The 18,649-nt window shown below is 37.6% G+C and overlaps 3 protein-coding genes and 2 pseudogenes across 5 annotated transcripts; 1 reads left to right on the forward strand and 4 right to left on the reverse strand.

Moving 5' to 3' along the window:
• Nucleotides 1-1,370: 1,370 nt before the first annotated feature.
• On the reverse strand, nt 1,371-2,111 carry LOC104791031 (agamous-like MADS-box protein AGL97 pseudogene; annotated as a pseudogene).
• A 741-nt stretch (nt 2,112-2,852) lies between these two features.
• On the reverse strand, nt 2,853-7,259 carry LOC104791032 (uncharacterized). 2 transcript variants are annotated; one of them, XM_010516829.3, is made up of 5 exons: nt 5,425-7,259; nt 4,181-5,173; nt 3,820-4,045; nt 3,486-3,628; nt 2,853-3,301 (listed from the first exon to the last, which is right to left on the reverse strand). In XM_010516829.3, the coding sequence occupies exons 1-5, from the start codon at nt 6,817-6,819 to the stop codon at nt 3,047-3,049; spliced, it is 3,012 nt and encodes a 1,003-aa protein (XP_010515131.1). In that variant the 5' UTR covers nt 6,820-7,259; the 3' UTR covers nt 2,853-3,046. The 2 variants fall into 2 exon arrangements, with proteins under 2 accessions (XP_010515131.1, XP_010515132.1); XM_010516830.3 differs by having other exon boundaries at nt 2,853-3,360.
• LOC104791033 (uncharacterized) lies at nt 7,221-13,116 on the reverse strand. 2 transcript variants are annotated; one of them, XM_010516831.3, is made up of 13 exons: nt 11,783-13,116; nt 11,470-11,605; nt 11,127-11,263; nt 10,830-11,031; nt 10,504-10,742; nt 10,295-10,406; nt 10,071-10,215; nt 9,841-9,983; nt 9,574-9,743; nt 9,175-9,465; nt 9,031-9,086; nt 8,678-8,892; nt 7,221-8,594 (listed from the first exon to the last, which is right to left on the reverse strand). In XM_010516831.3, the coding sequence occupies exons 1-13, from the start codon at nt 11,993-11,995 to the stop codon at nt 7,375-7,377; spliced, it is 3,279 nt and encodes a 1,092-aa protein (XP_010515133.1). In that variant the 5' UTR covers nt 11,996-13,116; the 3' UTR covers nt 7,221-7,374. The 2 variants fall into 2 exon arrangements, with proteins under 2 accessions (XP_010515133.1, XP_010515134.1); XM_010516832.2 differs by having other exon boundaries at nt 11,123-11,263.
• Nucleotides 13,117-13,291: 175 nt separating this feature from the next.
• On the reverse strand, nt 13,292-14,379 carry LOC147942635 (uncharacterized). Its single transcript, XM_087456145.1, has 2 exons — nt 14,056-14,379; nt 13,292-13,816 (listed from the first exon to the last, which is right to left on the reverse strand). The coding sequence occupies exons 1-2, from the start codon at nt 14,377-14,379 to the stop codon at nt 13,292-13,294; spliced, it is 849 nt and encodes a 282-aa protein (XP_087312271.1).
• Nucleotides 14,380-15,031: 652 nt separating this feature from the next.
• LOC147942636 (putative F-box protein At3g17620 pseudogene) lies at nt 15,032-16,193 on the forward strand (annotated as a pseudogene).
• The last annotated feature ends 2,456 nt before the right edge of the window (nt 16,194-18,649 follow it).

Raw genomic sequence — 18,649 nt, forward strand, 5'->3', positions numbered from 1 at the left:
CTAATCATTGCATTCATTATATGTTGGATTAAAACATCTGAGAGATAGCGCAATCCAGACTATGATAAGAAATCATTGACAATGTGCATTCGTGCACAGGCTTGAACTGGTAAGAAATCCCAAAAAGCTCTCTTGTTTTGGAGGTTGTGGTGTTGGGATCACTTTCTTGTTACTGGATAAAGACGGTCTTGAAATGTTGTGTGACTTGTATTTTTGTCATAGCCAAACTTGACCATCTGTTATTTTAAATCATCTATGTATATGGTTTTCCTTTTTGGCCCAGGGGGGGGATCAGATAGAGATCCAAAAATTTGGTGAAGGAGAAAGCTTTTTTTTACAGAAGTGTGATAGACTTTAGAAGCCGTTTTACTGCAACATTACAATTCCATAAAATTTTCAGACCAATTGAAATATATGTCACTGACCTGAATTCATGCATAACCGTAAGATATTGTTTACAGTAACAGAAAAAATGTCTCTACTCTCTGTACATAGTTCTAATTAAAGATAGTTCCAAATTCCAATAGTATTACAAGATTCTAAAAGATTCATATCGATAGAAAAGTCTTCAGATTCTGGTTGTTATATATGTTCAAGTGAAAGACGATATGGAATGTTTCATTGCTGACACTCTTGATCAGTCTTGAATGTTTAAACTTAGCCACGGAACGTGGGAGAGTTTGCATTTAGATACAGCATAAATCACATCTTGCCTATGTTACTTGATGCCTGCTTTGACACTTTTGAATTCGTGACTAGTATTATGTACAACTGCAGACAGTCAAACTCCTCCTACTTGTATTCATATCGACCTAACTTAAGGTATTGTCTGTGATGATGTAGGTATGGTGGTAAATATTCTTTTTCTCCCCCTCTTGACATTCTTACAGAAACAGAGAGTACAGACCTTTCTTTAAATTTTCTATTGTTGTTATATAATTAGTTAATTAAACTGTTCTACTTTAGCCTTCTCTTTAACCTGGGAGGGAGTAACAGACAATAAGTTACATTAATGCTTCTTTTACGTACGATCTTGAGTTTTCAATTGATATTTTAAGAATGGCTTCAGGAGAAAGTAGCATCCTTGTTGGTGCGTTTAATCATACAGTTTGACAAAGAAATATGGGAAAACAAGAGTGAAAAGAAAGAAGCTAAAAAAGTACTCTTAAGGATGTTACGATTTCTCACATCTATTATTCAGTATGAACCAACAAGTTCATCATATCCTAAATACATTTTAAGATTAACCACTAAAACAAATATCATAAAGAACAGATAGAGATTACAGTGCAGTGCAGAGAATACAATACAAATTAGTAGCAAGAAGTGTATTTTAGGGATTAGAAGGTTGTAGACGTGTGAGAGACTACTTATGCATATAGAGCATCAATATCAAAATCATTGAAGAAATCAGAAGAGAAGAACTCGTCGTCGTCCAAATTGATCATCGGCATAGCAGCTTGAGATTGAGTCTCATGAACCTCAGAATCAAATATTTGATCAAAGTCGAGCCCTTGGTTGCTGCATCCTTCACCCACGTAATCGATCATCGGCATAGCCTGAGACTGAGTCTCAACCTCAGAAGCAAATATTTGATCAAAGTATTCCATCCCTTGGTTGCTGCATCCACCCACGTCGTCGTTTCCACGTAAAGTAAAAGAAGAAGCATTGTTGTTGTTGTTTTTGTTGTTGTTGTTGTCCTTCTCCACGACGACGTGTTGATGATCTCTTTGCAACTCCTTGAGATCTTGTAACATCCTCTTCATCGAAACAATCGCGTCTCCCAGTTCCTCCGCATTCTCCGAATTGGCGAGACTCTCGTCTTCCCACCAAAACCCTAGATTTTCGTCATCGACGTCCCGAGTCGGAGTCTCATCAGCGAGGAAAGCAGCGACAACGCTATCCACAGACGAGTGTCCAAACGTGTAGAAAAAGTTGTGGGAATTAGCAGAAACAGGAGTGGCTAAGATTGCAATCTGAGCGTCGGAGAGAAGACAGAGCTCCGACGCTTTGCTGAAAAGGCCCTTCCTACGTTTCGAGAATGTAACAGCACGTGCATCTTTCCCCTCTATCTTCTTCTCTGTATCTATCTTCCTCTTCAAGCCCCCCATTGTTATTGATCGATGTTTTCGAGAGACGATCGAGTTACAAACCAAAGAGAGAGACGATCAAATTACAAGCTGAGAGTTTAGGGTTTTCTCGTGTTTGCCTGTTGCGACTATTGTTGTGTTGAGTACAATGTATACTATATAGTATATATAGAGAGACTTTAGCCTCAACTCTCCTTTTTTTTCCTTTTTTTGAACCCTAAAAATCACCTGAACTCCTTTTCCCTTTTTTTTTTTTTTTTTTGAAAAAGGGTTTAATTAATTGTTTCCTTTTTTAAAAAAGAAAAGTAAATTAGGTTTTAGTGAAAACGTCCATCACACTATGTTAAATTAATCGTAAGTAGTATCCCTATTTGATGCATGATAAGCTTCTCAACGTTGGACTTTTGTTGTCACATAGAAAACTTGGTACCATCTTGTGTAACAAAATCAAACATTTCTTCTTTCTTGCATATAAAGAAAAATCTTTTAAAAGTTAAGCATTCTTTTTTATATTGAATCCATGTAAGTAGCTTATAAAACTTGCAAGTAAGAATTTCAAACAAATCAACTATGCTACTGACTTGGGCCAATGATGATCATGATCAGATCATATTAGAGAGTTAACCAGCTAAATATCTGATGTACGGAACATTGCCAAGATGCATAGATATGTACTAATAAGTATAGAGACATTGCAATGCAGGCACAAATCCTTGTTCGAAACTGTAACCTCGCCAGAAGACCTGCTATTGAACCAGGATCTTGGTATGTAAAGCAACATGCTTATAATATATTACTTCTTTTACTCTATGTTCTCTACAGTGAGTTGGCTCATAGACGAGAGAAGGTAAAAGAAGTTTTGTTTACAAAACAAGTTCACTCTCTTGCAATTAAACAGAGGCTTTTAATTTACATTACAAAAGGCAAGTTTTACAAACATACATAAAGAATCATATCTATAGATCGTTGGTTGGAAGTGAACCCATTAGAATAGTGGTTTCTTTGTCTTGTTTTGACTTTCCAAAAAAACCTGAGAGGAGTCGTAGAGGCAAGACAGACATAGAATCTGATTTCTTCTCCGATACTTGCAGCTCTCCAGGGCTCTTGTTCGGCTTTAATTGTGCTCCGCAATGGCAGGTTGAGAGTCTTGCTAAGCATCTCTTGTGGAAAACTGAGCCGCATGACCGGCATTTGTTAACCTCATCTTTCTCCTAATCATTGCATTCATTATATGTTGGATTAAAACATCTGAGAGATAGCGCAATCCAGACTATGATCATGCAGAGGAAAGAAAATCCAATGCCATCAAGGCTATAAATTGGTGATCAAGCACCCAAAACTGAGAAAGATAAGATGTGTTATATATCCATTGTTAGTGTTTTGTAAAATGCTCACCTGGAATGGAAATATTAAAGAGGATGTGTCGTCACAAGCTTGCCGGGCATTACAGGGAACCCCCACATCGCAACAAACAAGGCACTGTTCTGTAATATGCTCCACGATTTTCTTCCTAACGGTTTCCACGATTGCAGGAAGTGCTGCCATTTTTAAGGATAATGTTAAAAACGCAAGGAAATAGATAAAATGTTTAGCATTAAACAAGTAGCAGCCTGAAATTGACTTGTAATTCAGTTGAGAAGATGTGCAAGCATGAGGGAAAATATGCATGTCTCAGCATGAGCGCAGACACACATGAACTTTAAATCATGGTTCAAAAAAAGAAATTCACCTGCAAATGGCCCTTTAGAAAGATCAACTAGATCTCTCAAAGCAAAAAAATCAGTGCTCTCAAGAAGGTATCTCCGAGAACTGAGTCCTTTGTTGAGTGTCTTGCGGAATGGGCAGCGTATATATGGAAGCATCATGGTTATTCTTTTCCGCACGCTCATAATATGGTTGAGTGCAGGGACCTTCGAAGACAGAAAAGGATTGACCGCACTGACACAAAGCATAGGCTGCAAAACAAGATTTTTCAGACAACCAAATCCAGGCGCGCAGTAAAGGTATTGCATAGGAATCTGTTCTACCTCAGCGCTCAGTATCCAAAAATGGCAATAAATCAGACCAAATATCACTAGACCTAAATTTACCTGCTCATGTATGGAGTCCAGATATGATTTTGCCAATTGAGAAACTGGATAACGATTAAAATCCCAATGATGTAACACTGTTGCTGGCATAACTGCCATGTCATGTGTATGGCAAGAAGAACAAAACAGTTGACCAGTATATTCGCAAAGCCGAGGCTTACCCCATCCAAGAGCTTTCACAAAGTCCCGCACAAGAGTGGCTCCATCATCAAAGTATCTGTGGCATCCAGCGCAAATATAATGCTGCGCTTCTAGCAACTGTTTTACTGATTTGTGAGGTCGAACATCAACAATGAACGAGATAGTATTTCCATACGAAAAAGAACTGGTTGCGGTAGCAGTGATGCCAGGAGAGATTGTTGGAGATACTATAGAACCCGACCCAGAAGAATTAGCACATGCATCTTGAGGGGACAAAAACCTAAGTAACGCATTTGGAAGTGTTGGAAAAAACCGGGACTGGAGAACTGAATTTAAACAATCTTGAAGAAGGACAGTCCTTTCAGCAACAGCATTGGGGGACGTGCCAAATATTTTCCTGGATTCCTTCTCCACAGAGGCCCAAGGTGTAGGAAGCGTCCAGCCTTGATCAGCAAATAAAGATGTCAACCGACGGTAGAGACTATAAAAATCACGATACCTTCTTTCAATTTCCCACTTGTCTTTCCCACTCCAAACCGTTATGACATAAACTGTGTATTCCTTCACCCCAACTAATCTTTCACTCAGCGAGACATCACCTTTCTTTTGCTTTACCCCAACAACTTCAACCCTATCAATCCTAAATCGCTGGGAAACTGTTGGAGATGAATCATCTAGACCAGATGTTGTAGCAGTTTGCCCCCCATCCCTGTTAGGCAGAGAGAGCTGTAGTTGGAACATCTTGTCATTCTTAGAAAACCTTGCCCCAGATGATTCACCAGAGTCGAGCAGTATTTCTTCCATATCATGAACAAAATCATCATAAAAGTCGTTAAGCTCTGTGTTCTCCTTCTGCAAGATGAAAAAATCGAAACCATATATCTTCATTCAAAAATAAAATATTCAAATCAAAAGGAGATAAAGTAGAATCCATGAAGTTTAAAGATTGCACTGTGGTAGGAGCATAATAAATTGAAATGCACTATTTAACCCGAAACAGTGCATGGAAATCTAATAGACTTCCACATAACCCGATGACACATTCTACAATACAAGCAGAAGAAAATTAACGTAAATAATGTTTTATATATGAAGCAGCTGACCTTAGGTTGTGTGTAAGTGACTTGTAAGACATTTGGTACAGGATTCGAATCACTAGATGATGGCTTATCAGAGTTCCGAGATACCAACAATGGTTCTGAGGTGCACTCTCCAAATGGATCTAACTGTTTTCCATTCTCAGACGATTCGTGAAGTAGTTCATTGGCATCTAGGTCAACCCCACCTGAAGATTCTTCGTTTCCCAACTCAACTGGTGTAGTGTCTAGGAAGTCCTCGTCAGCGCTACAAGATTGAAGGTAATTCATGACGACAGGTGTATCTTCAGTTTGATTGTTGCTAAGCCAAGTGTCACGAAGAGACCCATCTGTTACTAGTGATTGAGGAACCACCAAGGTTCTGTCTTTGGCACTCAGGTCTCCAAATCCTCTGGCAGTTATGCTGTCTTTTCCTACGTCACCTTGCTCCCTTTGGGTCGAGACAGTTAAATCTCTAGATCTTACTACATCTCCAATATTTTCACAAAAGTCACCTACATCTGGAGCATGTCTAGTGCTCGCAGTTACGTTTGTATGCTCTTCCCCTTTTCCTGCTTGAGCTACAACAGGAAGCTTTCGTAAAGCTACAGATAATGATTTTGTGGATGTCCCTTCATTTCCAGTACACGCTTCACCGTGCTTCTCAAACCCGCTGAAGTCAAAAGGAGTGTCAACAAGTTCTGTGGCTTCAAGCTCAAACTCATCCCAATCATTTGTACCAAAGGCAGTGGAAGAATTTATGAGAAACGGATTATCGTTCTCATCTTTAGGCTCCTTTATATACTGTACATTCCCTGGAACATATTTACCAGAGTGATCACTTGCATCACTAAGTGAGTCATCACCATCAGAATGTTCATCATCTATCGAACTTCCATCTTCTCTATCAATACCACTTGTATGGAACTGTGAATCTGATCTACACATTACCTCCTTATCGTCCATTTCAGCTAACCGATTCATGGAATCTTTTTCAATTGTTGCTTCACTGTCCATCAACTCACCAGACATATCTTCACTATATCCAGTTTCCTGGGTGTTCACCTTAAGGGGGTTTAAACCGGGTGCAATACTACTTATACCATTACAAGAGCCACCCTCATCAGAAAACTGGATTCCTCGTGTGCTATCCAAAGAGGAGAACTTTATTAGACTTGGTCCCAAGCTGAAATTCTCAAACTCAGATTCCAACGAATCCTGAAACGGTCCTGTAGAGCTACACATACTGGGCGTTCCCAAAGCCGAATTGGCACTACAATACCGCTCAAACTCAGATTCACCGCAAGACGAGTAATGTAACGATGAACCTGGAGAAACATCTCTACCACTTTCCTTCTCCAGTAGTAACCGATCAGAAAAATCTACAACAACTCTCGATGGTTCCTCCTCTCCATTGATCATTTGAAACCACAACAACCAAATTACACAGAAACAATAAATTACACAAAAATCGATCGATTGATAAAGAACGAAGACAGATTCTAACACCAATTTCTGCAGATCCAAAGCACGCCAAAATCCCCAATCGAAAGAAAATTGAAAATTGAAATTGATCGACCCAAGCACTTGAGAAATTGCGAAACTGAGATTTTAGGTGCACGATATAAGCTGTAGATTAGCTTGGTCTATGTGATTGGAGCTTCTTCTTCTCCTTGGAATTGAATTTTCTCGGAGCCAAACAAGACGAAGCATGGAGCACATCGACGACAGCTACAGTTTTCTCTGAAATTTTCTTTTATTTTTTTTAAATTATAAATTAGAGAAATAATATGTGTAAATATAATAATATTTTTCGTGAAAGATAATGTAAACATGATCTCTTTATTAATTACGAATTCAGCCCTCATATTTCGTATCAATACATACTAAACCCCATTAATTTATTAAATATCACAATGTAATCCATAGATTGAATTCAGAGCAAATAGTACAAGAGAGAATGAGTTTCTTCTTCTTCTACTTTGACGCAAAAATGGCTTCTAAATCTTTGTAAAGTCCTTTAGGTCTGGATTTGTAATCTGAAGAAGGTGAGTCTTTAGAAGAGCTTCCACTTGTCTTTGTTCCCCAAATACTACTGCTCCAACCGCTTTTGCTACACGAAGGATCACTAGGTACTTTACTGTTGCTCCTTTCTCTTGTGAAGCTAGCCTTTGCCATTTCCCTAATCTGTCTCAACCATGGCTTGTCCAAACTACCAGAGCTTCGGCTTCCGTTAGAATGTAAGTACCTGTTTTCTGGGGTTGAGAATGCAATGCCTCCGTTGCTGCTGCTTCTTCCTTCTAGTTGAGCTGCAGGGATCTTGCTCTTCATCATTTTCTGAGGCAGGATTAACGCAGCAAGTCCAATGATAAACATCTTGAGACCACTCAAGAAGGACCTGTTGATTTGATCTAACCGCTTTGTTTGTTTGTACAATGAGTACCATTCGTTGCACATCTGCGCAGTGTACCCAATCAAGAACAATATAACCATGAAGATACCGAGTTTCTTCCCGCTCGTCTGTGGAAGGTCTTTCATCAGTAGCATCAGACACGAGGCGAATACACCTACTTGACATGCTATAGAGATGATCTCTACGAGCTGTACTTTTTTCTTGATGAATGGCTTCTTCAGAACTAGGAAAAACAGCTGAAAGGACGTGATGCTCAACAAGACCATTATGGGAGTTGTAGCAGTTTCGTTGTCCAAGTAAGCACCAGCAATGATCCCCACACAAACCCTCTTCACAGTTTCGAGAAATGTGTAGTAAATTCTAAGGATTCCAAACAGTTTCTGTATGCAAGGAGCTTCTGCATCTTCGTTTTCGTCATCTGATGCGATGATGCGATCATCTCGCTGCTTGAGTGGATTGCTTCCTGAGATCTGTGTGAGCATGTACTTTGGTGGACCTCTTAAATCTTCGAAAACTGGACCTAACCTAGTTAGATAGACAGAGTTCTCTGTTTTCCATGTCCATTGGCCTCTTTTACCAGGACCAAGGGTCACTCGGATGAGTTCTTGGTACCAGTGGAAAGTTTCGCCTTCTTGATGAATTTCCTTATACTGTAACAGCTTCCCAAACGTTATCCCGACCGATAGAAAGACAAACAATGCTAGAAGCAGAACAGCTACCACGCAAAGCACAAGGATGCCAACAATGACACTGGCTTCTGCAGCTCCTTGATGTTTAAAATAGCCTGAGAAAGAGAGAATTTAGTGAATGTGTTTAAAGAGAAATTTCCAACTAGACATATACGTTCGAGGCTGGTATTAAAAAAACCTTGTATGAGACTCCTTGCAGCTTTGCAGATGGAGGGTAAAGCGAGAATGAGAAGAAACAGTTCGAATCTTGGGAAGACAAACGCACCAAAACTCCTCTTCTTCTCAGTGTGTGATTTCTTGAACTTCATTATCAGAGAGAGTAATATATGCAATAGTACCAAACTTCCCCCAATAATAGCTATCCAAAACATGATCCTATAGAAATCTCTCCACCTACAAGAAAAGAAGAATGAAAAAAAAAACATATGTAATGGCTTTTCTTAAATGAAACTTGAGCAACTAATGCTGAAATGAAATCTTTACAAAATTCTTTATAGAAGGGAAGTACAAACGAGGATTGTAGTGACTTACACTGTTGAATGTGGTAGACCAAGAATATGTTCTGCTTCCGGCTTAAGATTTGGGGTCTGTAAACACTCATACAGTATTAAAATATGAACAAAAGAGTACTAAAAATAACAAAGAAGAAGCATTGAGGATAAGTTTCTTTTTGACCTCAAAGAAGAATCTGTACTCCATTGCGGTGAGTGGCAAACCGAATACTGACTCAGCCTTGTTTGATGTCTGTAGATTAATCATGTTGCTGTGAGTTTTAGAAATGAACGAATGTGAACCAATGTAAGGACTTGATGCCACCATGATCTGTTCGTTGTTCTTAGTTTCCCACGGGAGAGGAAAATAAGGGATTATCCACTGAATCCCTCTCACAAACTCGTAGTAATCAACAGGCAATGTCACTGGTAGCCATCTCGTGAGTGCAAAAAACTGAATGTGACAGGCAGTTCTCTGCATTGGAGCCACAAAGCACACAATACCATTGGATTAATTATGTAAACAGGAAAGCAAAGGCAATCTATGTGTCGTTTTCTATATAAATGAGTAAAAAAATCGTACGAAAAGGTTCCTCGTGGGGTCTGATATGAGGTATGGAGATGGTCGTGGAAATGCACCGAGAGAATAAAGGCTTGTGGTTGAAAGAGTGAGGAGTCCCGCAATGAAAGATGTCACGAAGAAAATGTAAGTTGAGACCCAAGAAACCACAGAAGATAGCATAGGCACAGAATCTGCAGTGAAGTATAACATTTGAAAACCATTGGCAGAAGCAAAAAACATAAAATAAAGGACAGTACGCTTGATGATATTAAGTAGTTAAACGCTTACAATGTTTCACTTCTAGGATGTTAGATGCGAGATTTTTGTTTCCCGCGACATCCTGAGTAACATTTTCAGGAATCTTAACAGAAATTATACTAGTGTTGGCTTTGACATATACAATATAAATGCTTCCGCTCAGTTCCTCAAAGCTGGAAAACAAAAGAAGCGAAATTATCACTTAGCATCAAAACTGCAATTTTTATGAGAAAAAAAAGAAGAAACACAAGATTACTAACCTCTCAAGATATCCCCCTGAGATTGATACAAATGAGGAGTTAAACCCAAACACAGGCTTCATGAATTTTATCCACACAGGGACGGTGTGCTTTCTTGTCCTCATACCAGATGTTGTGTTCAATAAAACATGAGGTCTCTCGGTATCTAAGATCACGCACATACATTTTTCATTTCAAGGAGCCACTGAAAACAAGCTAGAAAAACAAATGTATAACTTACTCACCATAAAGAAAAGTCAGTGGTGCAGTTGGAGATGCAGGTGTCCCATGTCTGCTTCTTATTAAATTCGAGTCAAGGGTCACTGTAACTATAGCACGCCGTGATGTATTTGTGACCTGAGAGAAAAAGAGTCTGAAGGTTACATTAAAGGATTAACATGAAACGAAATAGAAGCACCAAATAACCTTGAGAGAAAGCAGCAGAAGCACAAACCATAAACGCAAAACGTCGATTCCCATTGGTTTTTCCATCAATAGGAAGCAAATCACCTTGGCTTGTTCTTAGTAGTCTGAGAATCTCAGCTGAAGAATTCAGTACCGGTTCCGAGAAATACAAGTAAATATTCAGCTTATCATTATCATTGGTTGCCTGCACCGTCCTAGTTTGGTTGTTTAGCTTAAGTAACTTCTCTGGGACATGAGCCCGTAGGTTGACAAAAACATCTCTTCTATCTAGATGCCAAAAAAATTCAAAATCAGGCTTCCTTAATGCTCTTTCAAAGAAAACCAAACGGAGAAAAAATGGGTAAAGACACTCACCAAAATGGACAAAGAAACGCGAACCCAAAGCTCTTTGAAAATTGTTACCGGCTTTATCAGAACAAACATTCTTATTCATCACCAACACAATCCTTCCGTATTGAGCATCAGGAGATAATCCCACAAGCAGTGAATATCTGAGAAATTGGTCAAGAACGGTGACTGAAGACGGTATAACTTGGCCAGCACCGTAGACAAGAATCTGTTACATCATTTAAAACCGTGTCAAGAGTAGAGAACAAGAAGGTGAATGACCTCAAAATATTGAGATGAATGTAAATAAGGTTACGTACTCACGTCGCAGGCATTCACAGATGAACATCTAAAACCTCTGCCACCAACACATGGCTCGGTAAAAGTAATATTAACAGACACGTTTTGTGCACTTGTAAATGGCATTGATGCAGTCACAAAGGCTGTAGGGGAAACCGTATCTGCAAACACAATAAAGCAAAAGGAGTTTGAAATCAGAAAATTCAAGCAATACAAGGGCCCTTCAATGGTTTTTGATATGAGGAAATGTGTGTTCTGCATGAGATAAGAGGATTTATAGAGAAGGCACAAGACAGACAACTTGGATCAACCAACACAAGAAAGATTCAAGAAAAGAATCAAAGAGGTGAAAGAATAGCGTCTTTACCAACAGTCCAGTGATAGGTATTGCAGCCAAATTCATGCATCCTATTTGCGCAGACCTCAAGTGTATGATCTCCATCTAACAACTTCGAGTAGGAAACTTTTCTTTGATGGCAATCAAAACTAAAATGGTCATCTAGCTGCAGTAAACACAATCTTTTCCCATAAAACAGATGTGACTAGGCATTAAAGGCAAACTTCAAATGAGTTGACACAATTCTTGATTTCAAACTCAAAATCTTTTCTCAGCCAACATATAGAATAAATTTAGTTGACACTAATAAAAATTTATAATTGGCGAGTCTAATAAATCCTACCTTGCAACGGAATCTGCAGCTCGAACAAGTTCTGTTTCCATCCTCAAAAGCTTGAAAGGAAAATTTGGCAGAGCTAAATCTGGAAGCAGCAGGAGGTGCTTTCAAGAACTTCACAGAGAGCTCTGAACCAAAACAGTAATGAAACCTGAAGCAAAAAGGAGAAGAGACAACCCAGAAAAGCAAAAGAAGCCATGCAGTTTTAAGCAGACCCATTTCTCCAACAAAAAATGCAGCAGAGAACTTTGAAACTCCTTATGATACAATCATTAATACAGAGAATAAAATTTAAAAGCAAATCACAGCCATGGAGACTTCACTTGGATTATTCTGGACAAAGTAGAAGAAGACATTGTAGAGATAATGTGTTGGTGAATAAGAAAAGAGAGAGAGAGAGGCAGAGGATTAATACAAAGATGGGTAGTTGCTTCTGTGGTCGATGATGGCTGTGGAAGAGAGATAACGGAACGGATAGTGTATGTATGCATGAGAGCGATGGGGAGATACAGTGATTGGAAGATAGAGAGAGAGAAAAAAAAAACAAAGAGAGACTAATGCTAGAAACAGACAAACTCTTGAAGAATTTATTATTATTCCAGGACTGTCTGTATTATAATATACTACTACTTGTTTAACAAACTTCTAATTTGATCTAAAAAAATTTCTTCAGCTAAGTCGATACAACACACAACTAACACAAGACAAATGCTAGAGTTTTGGTTTTGTTGTGCTAAGTGTTTAGGAGAAACCAACAATAAGCATTCAATACACATGGGATGGGACCATCGTTTTCAGATCAATGATGAGACTTTCATTGAAAAGATGGAGAAATCCTCCTGGGATCTTTATTACAAAACATAAGAGAGAGAGACCCATCTGATTCTCAATCTGTAGTATCACGTTTACCTCTCAAAATTCAATTCTGACCCTTTTTTTTTTTCCTCTGAGCCAATCTTCGCTTCGAACGAAGTACTCGAAGATATATACATCATGAGTGAAAATCAGACTTACTCAAAATTGTGTTTATCTGATCAAGAAGACAGACTCCATGATGCATATAATTTCTTCAAGGACATCGTTCGAAAACTGTTGATTACATTTGTTATGTCGATTTTGCCAATTAATTACCTCTCTACTCCATCCATACTTGAGCCTTAATCCTACAGGGTGTATTTGAAGCTGCCAAATTGATAGAGCTTTGATTGAATTTCGCAACTCTCACTCCTTTTGCCTCGAAACAAACAAAAATTCCTAATTCCCCTTCAGGGTTTTTCAGATTCAAGGGACAAACTTAAAGGACGACTTTTTTTTTCTTTTTTTTTTTGACCATAAACGACGACCTCTTTAACTCTTTACGTTACGTTTAACCTTATTACAAAAGTTTTGGTTTAAAATTAATTTGACATGTAGTTATTATTTAATACATTTAATATCATTTATTAAAGTATCAGTTATTTTTCTAAAAGTATACATAACTTTTTTTTTTTTTTTACAACAAGACAAACGATTAGCTCAAAAGAGCCAATGAGAAGGAATATTGTTAACAAACGTAGTTGGATGCGAAACGGTACGAACACGTCGTGTCAGATTGTCAGCTTTACCATTCTGAGCGCGGGGAACGAAAGTTAAAGAAAAAGAGTGGAACTCCTCTCGATCAGCTTGTATCTCCTCTAAGTACGACTTGAAGGCTAGCCACTCAGAAGGCGAAGACACCATCTTCACCAGGTCAGAGCAGTCGGTAAGAAAGACCACGTCTTGATTATCTGCACCAATCATACATCGCATTGCCCATATAAGCGCTTCCATCTCTGCATGAAGAGGCGTAAGACTACGACGAAGGTTGGCGTTCCCCATAGTGGGAGCCTCCTCCCCAGTAGAGGTACAATACCAGCCACGACCAGCATATTTGTCCGTGGCTTTCCAAGACCCATCGACAAAACAAAGGTAACCCGAAATAGGCCTAGCGACCACCATCCTACATCTGTCACTGTGCGCAACGTGTTGACCACCGACCGGTACATCGACCGGATCATCCAGCTGAGCACGGAACCAGGCTTGAGATTTCTATTCTGCTATTCGCAGAAGCGCCGGCGGATTCGAATCCAAGTTGGAAAAACTTTATCATTCCGAGCTTTCCAAATATACCATAATATCCAGGGATAAACATCTGGGGTGGGGGACTGCTTAGCCCGCCAAAATAAGAAATCCATGTTTGCATAAATAGAAGAAGTTGGAAATGCATCCGGCCTTGTTGGGAAAGATGACAAAGTCCACACCTGCCTTGCCGGAGAACACTCAAAGAGAACGTGATTAAATGTTTCGACCAGAAAACCACAAAAAGCACACGTTGTATCACAATTCAGTCCACGTTTGCAAAGATTCGAAGTGACTGTGATACATCCTGTAATAGCTTGCCAAAGAAAATACCTGATTTCAGGAGGACATCGAATTTTCCAAACAAAAGCCTGAAGCGGTGTAATGTGAGAACCGCAAATAGTCCTTGGCATTGTCGTCTGGCGTAAGATATGATATCCCGATTTAACCGAATAAGTACCAGATTTAGTGGAATGCCATCCCAGCGTGTTCGAGGACGTCGGCATATCTAAAGGAATAGCAGAAATGATGACAACATCTTCCGGCACAAAAGTGGCCGAGAAGTATACGTAACTAAAATGTTAACATCTCGATTTTTGTAAAGCATAGATTAAAATTTGTGTATTTCATGTAAAATTTTGGTTGAATTTTTTTTCGAAAGAGATAAAACTATATATGTTAAATCTTTGGCATCAATTTTAAAAAAATATATATATATAAAGTGCATATACAATGAAAAATTAAATAATAGTGATGACAACGATCACACTAAATTATTGAACTTGGAATTGTTATTGAATTTGAATTTTTTTTTTTTAATATTGTGTTATGTAATTGTGTATTTCATAGATTCATTTAAAGTCTACTGTTATTTAATTTATTGGGTACTCTTTTAGAAATCTATTAAATGCTAGTGTTATTCAATATTAATTTTGGTGATGATGTTATTTGATTACAATCTAATAGAAAAGGGGGGAGGGGAGGATAGAATTTATGGTGTTATATAGATAGAATTTGTCAAATACTTTAAAGTTTAAAAATCTTTCATTTTTCTTAATATCTTTAAAAACTTTTAATTTTCTATTCATTATAAATCTTATAAATTCAGTCATTGAATAACTTGTTTGCACTCCATCGACCGTGTTGGAAAACAAAATGATGAATATTTCGAATCTTCCAAGGGATTTGGTGGAAGAGATTTTGTCTCGCATTCCTTTGACATCTACGAGAGCAGTGCGATCTACTTGCAAAAAGTGGAACACTTTATCCAAAGATGAGGGTTTTACAAGGAAGCATCTTGCTCAAGCAGCAGCAAAGGAAGGGAGTTAGTGGCGATCATGTTGATAGATTTAAGTCTTTATGTAATGAGCGTCAATCTTCATGGAATCTACACCGACTCTTCTGATCCATTTGTAAAGCTTGTAGGTAAACTAATCAGCCTTAACGATTCAGACCAACTCCGATTCGTTCGAATATGTCACTGTGAGGGTTTGGTGTTATGCACCACAAACAACCACTCTAGGCTAGTTGTTTGGAACCCATATACGGGGCAGAAAACAAGGTGGATCTGCGTCGAACCCAACTTTGGTAACCACATGTGGAGATGGTATTCTCATGCCTCGGATACGACAATAGCAAATTGTGTCGCGCCCATAAAATCTTGAGATTTACTCATACTCCCGGAGAGAGCCATGTGCACGAAATCTTCGAGTTCAACTCTAATTCATGGAAGGTTCTTGATGTTACTCCAGACTGGCGTATATTTAGTAGTATTTACCACGTACGGCTTGACTTTGAAGGGAAATACGTATTGGTTTGCTACAAATATTAAATCACGAGAACAGGTCCCTGGTTTCTTACTATGTTTTGATTTTAATTTACTAAAGAGAGATTTGGACCGCGTTTGAGTCTTCCTTTTGCCTCTATTTTCGACGATCATGAGACTTTATCTTCTCTTAGAGAAGAGCAGCTTGCCGTGTTATATCAAAGTTGTGATACATGTGAAATGGAGGTTTGGATTACCGCAATGATCGAACCCGATGTTGTGTCCTGGAACAAGTTCTTAGCTGTCAATATGTATCCACTCACTGGTTTTCGGTTTTATCCTGGTGGGAGTTTTCTCATTGACGAGGAGAAGAGAGCCGTGGTCGTTTTTGATGAAGATAAAGATACATCACCCTTCAACTGCGACACAGCTAAAGCTTACATCATTGGAGAAAATGGTTACTATAGAAAAGTGGATCTCGGAGAAACCACAACATACATGGAGGGTTTCCCGCTTGTACGCTCTTATGTCCCAAGCTCAGTGCAAAACAAATGAATTCTTTTTAAAACATGCTTACTCGATTAATAATTTCTTTCTCTTATTTTTAATCTTTTTTCTATGTAATAAACTCTTGTCTTTTAAAAGAAGCAATTCCTCTGCTTTCTTTATATATACCAAACACCTCCTTGAGGATGATGGACCGTTAGCTTGTGGTACAATATTGCATTGCCATGTTTCTGAAATATCATGTTCGGTTCTCACATGTATTCTCATAATGCTCTGAACAGATAAGAGCTACAGAAGAGGCAGTAAGGAACTATAGCATATCGTAAAAGCTATAAATAGGACTGCTTACGCGCATCGAATGTTTGTGCCTGTATTTGTTGTTGATTGTAAGCAAACGCTATTGAGTTTGTGGACAGACGCTATGAGGTATGTAGAGGAGGTGCAAGATCCATAGAGTGAAGCTCACTCACCTAGCGTTTTGTAAGTGGTTGTGATAAGGAATAAATGATATTATTACATCTTCAAAGTTAGCAGTCAAATCGACGCCCCGTAAGCAACATTTGATGTTAAGTTCTCAATAAATCTATTCGACGCCGAGAATGACACAGCCTCAGTTGTTACATCCGAAAAGCATTCAGATTATCTTGAGGTTTCTGTTTTACCTCGCCACGCATCAATAGAGGATAAGATGATAGACACACTGGCATCGCATACTGTCTTTAGGACTTGAATTCATATCCAATAATGCAATATTGACTAACCAAGAGATCACATCGGTATAAAAATTGTGTTCTGATGAGTGTTTCCCTTACCCTAGCTGGCTTTCCAATTGGTTTAAGGTTCAACAAAATTTATTTTGATAGATGAAGAGATTCTAATCCACTCGCTTTGTTGGTTTTCGCCTCTTTTCATTCAACTTGTTCCGACTTTTGGTGGATTTTTCAAGATTTTCTCTAAGAAGATTGAAAGATTATTTCACAAAAAAAAAAAAAAAGTGGTCACAAATTAAGGAGAGATCGTGTGCATATATAATAATAACGTCGTAGTCGTTCCTAAGTTGTCAAGCATGGATCACAATGAGAAAAGGGGAATATCATGTTATCTTTTGTTATGAGCAGTCAAAATGTGTAAAAAAGGAAAATGATCAAAGAAAACAAACGTAAATTGGAAATTCAATCCGTTATGAAATATTGCATGTGATTTTTTTTTTTTAAGGAGGTCAACTTTATCTATAAAAATAATTAAGCATTAAATACATACGTTATGACAATAAAAACATGTTTGTCTTATTTATTTTAGAATTTAAGAAATATTTTATAAAAGTAATCTCATCGACATTTCAGAAAGATTTGTTAAAACTCACAATTTCAGTTATCTAAAATGTTTGGACTCATAAACTTTTGTTAAGTTTCATATGAATTACGTAACAACATTTATTTAAAAGTCTTTTAATTTTTTTTTAAACTATAAATAATTAATTTGTGTTTTGCAGACCGGCTCTAAAGAGTTTACTTACAGTTAAATAGATTATATTACTATTTTTTTAAAACGAAAATAATTTTGGTACTTTCTAAAACAGTTTTATGTATATAAAATGTACATATCTTATACTATATGGGATAAAATATATTCAAAGTAAATCTTAATGCAAAGAAAGTCAAAGATATAACAGTGGTCTATTAATAATCCTTCGAAGCAATATAACAAAAACTTATCTTACAGAATTGATGATAGCTATTTACAGATGCAGAAAATCAAATCGATAAAATAGTTACTTTTCCAATTGGCCATATGATCTTATGAGCTTGTAACGACTCTGTCCAAAAATTCTCTTTGTGAAACATGGATATTAACACTAAAAATTTGAGAACTTGATACAAGAATATTCGCATGGAAGAAGAAGATGTTATATAACTTTTTTCGCACCATAATAATTTGATATTCAAAGCTAATAGAATGTTGAGACTTGTTTAAAGTAAACACTTGGCTTTTCTGGAAATGAAAAGTGAAGAACGATGATATGTTTTTTGTAAACCCAGTTTTTGGGAGTGTGAAGAAACGATGATATATTTTTTAAATTCATGTTCTTTTTCCAAAATCTCACCTATAGAGGTGTGATTTGTTCATTCCTATTTTTCAAGTAAAAAGATATCCAAAATCTCTCAAAATCAGTTTTCAGTATTTTTTTAGAAAATAATTTGTGAAGTTTGAAGAACAGTAGATTTGATATGATTTTAAAAAATTCTTAATTGAATAACAAGATATTGTGAGTTATTTTGAATGATTTTACATAAATGTCAAGTTAGATAACATTGAATATGACAAAAGATTTTAAAATCACAAATTGAATAACAGATTTGGCAGAAAACTAAAATCTTCTAAAATCCTTATTACAATACGTACCCCCCTATAGTGTTTCCGAACTAAACATAATATACCAAATCAAGGTTTGCTCATTAGTTTCATCTGTGTGTATATATATATAACCGTACATACAAATTTTT

The sequence above is a fragment of the Camelina sativa genome, chromosome 6 (assembly GCF_030686135.1).
Source record: "Camelina sativa cultivar CO46 ecotype springtype chromosome 6, ASM3068613v1".
Classification (NCBI taxonomy): domain Eukaryota; kingdom Viridiplantae; phylum Streptophyta; class Magnoliopsida; order Brassicales; family Brassicaceae; genus Camelina; species Camelina sativa.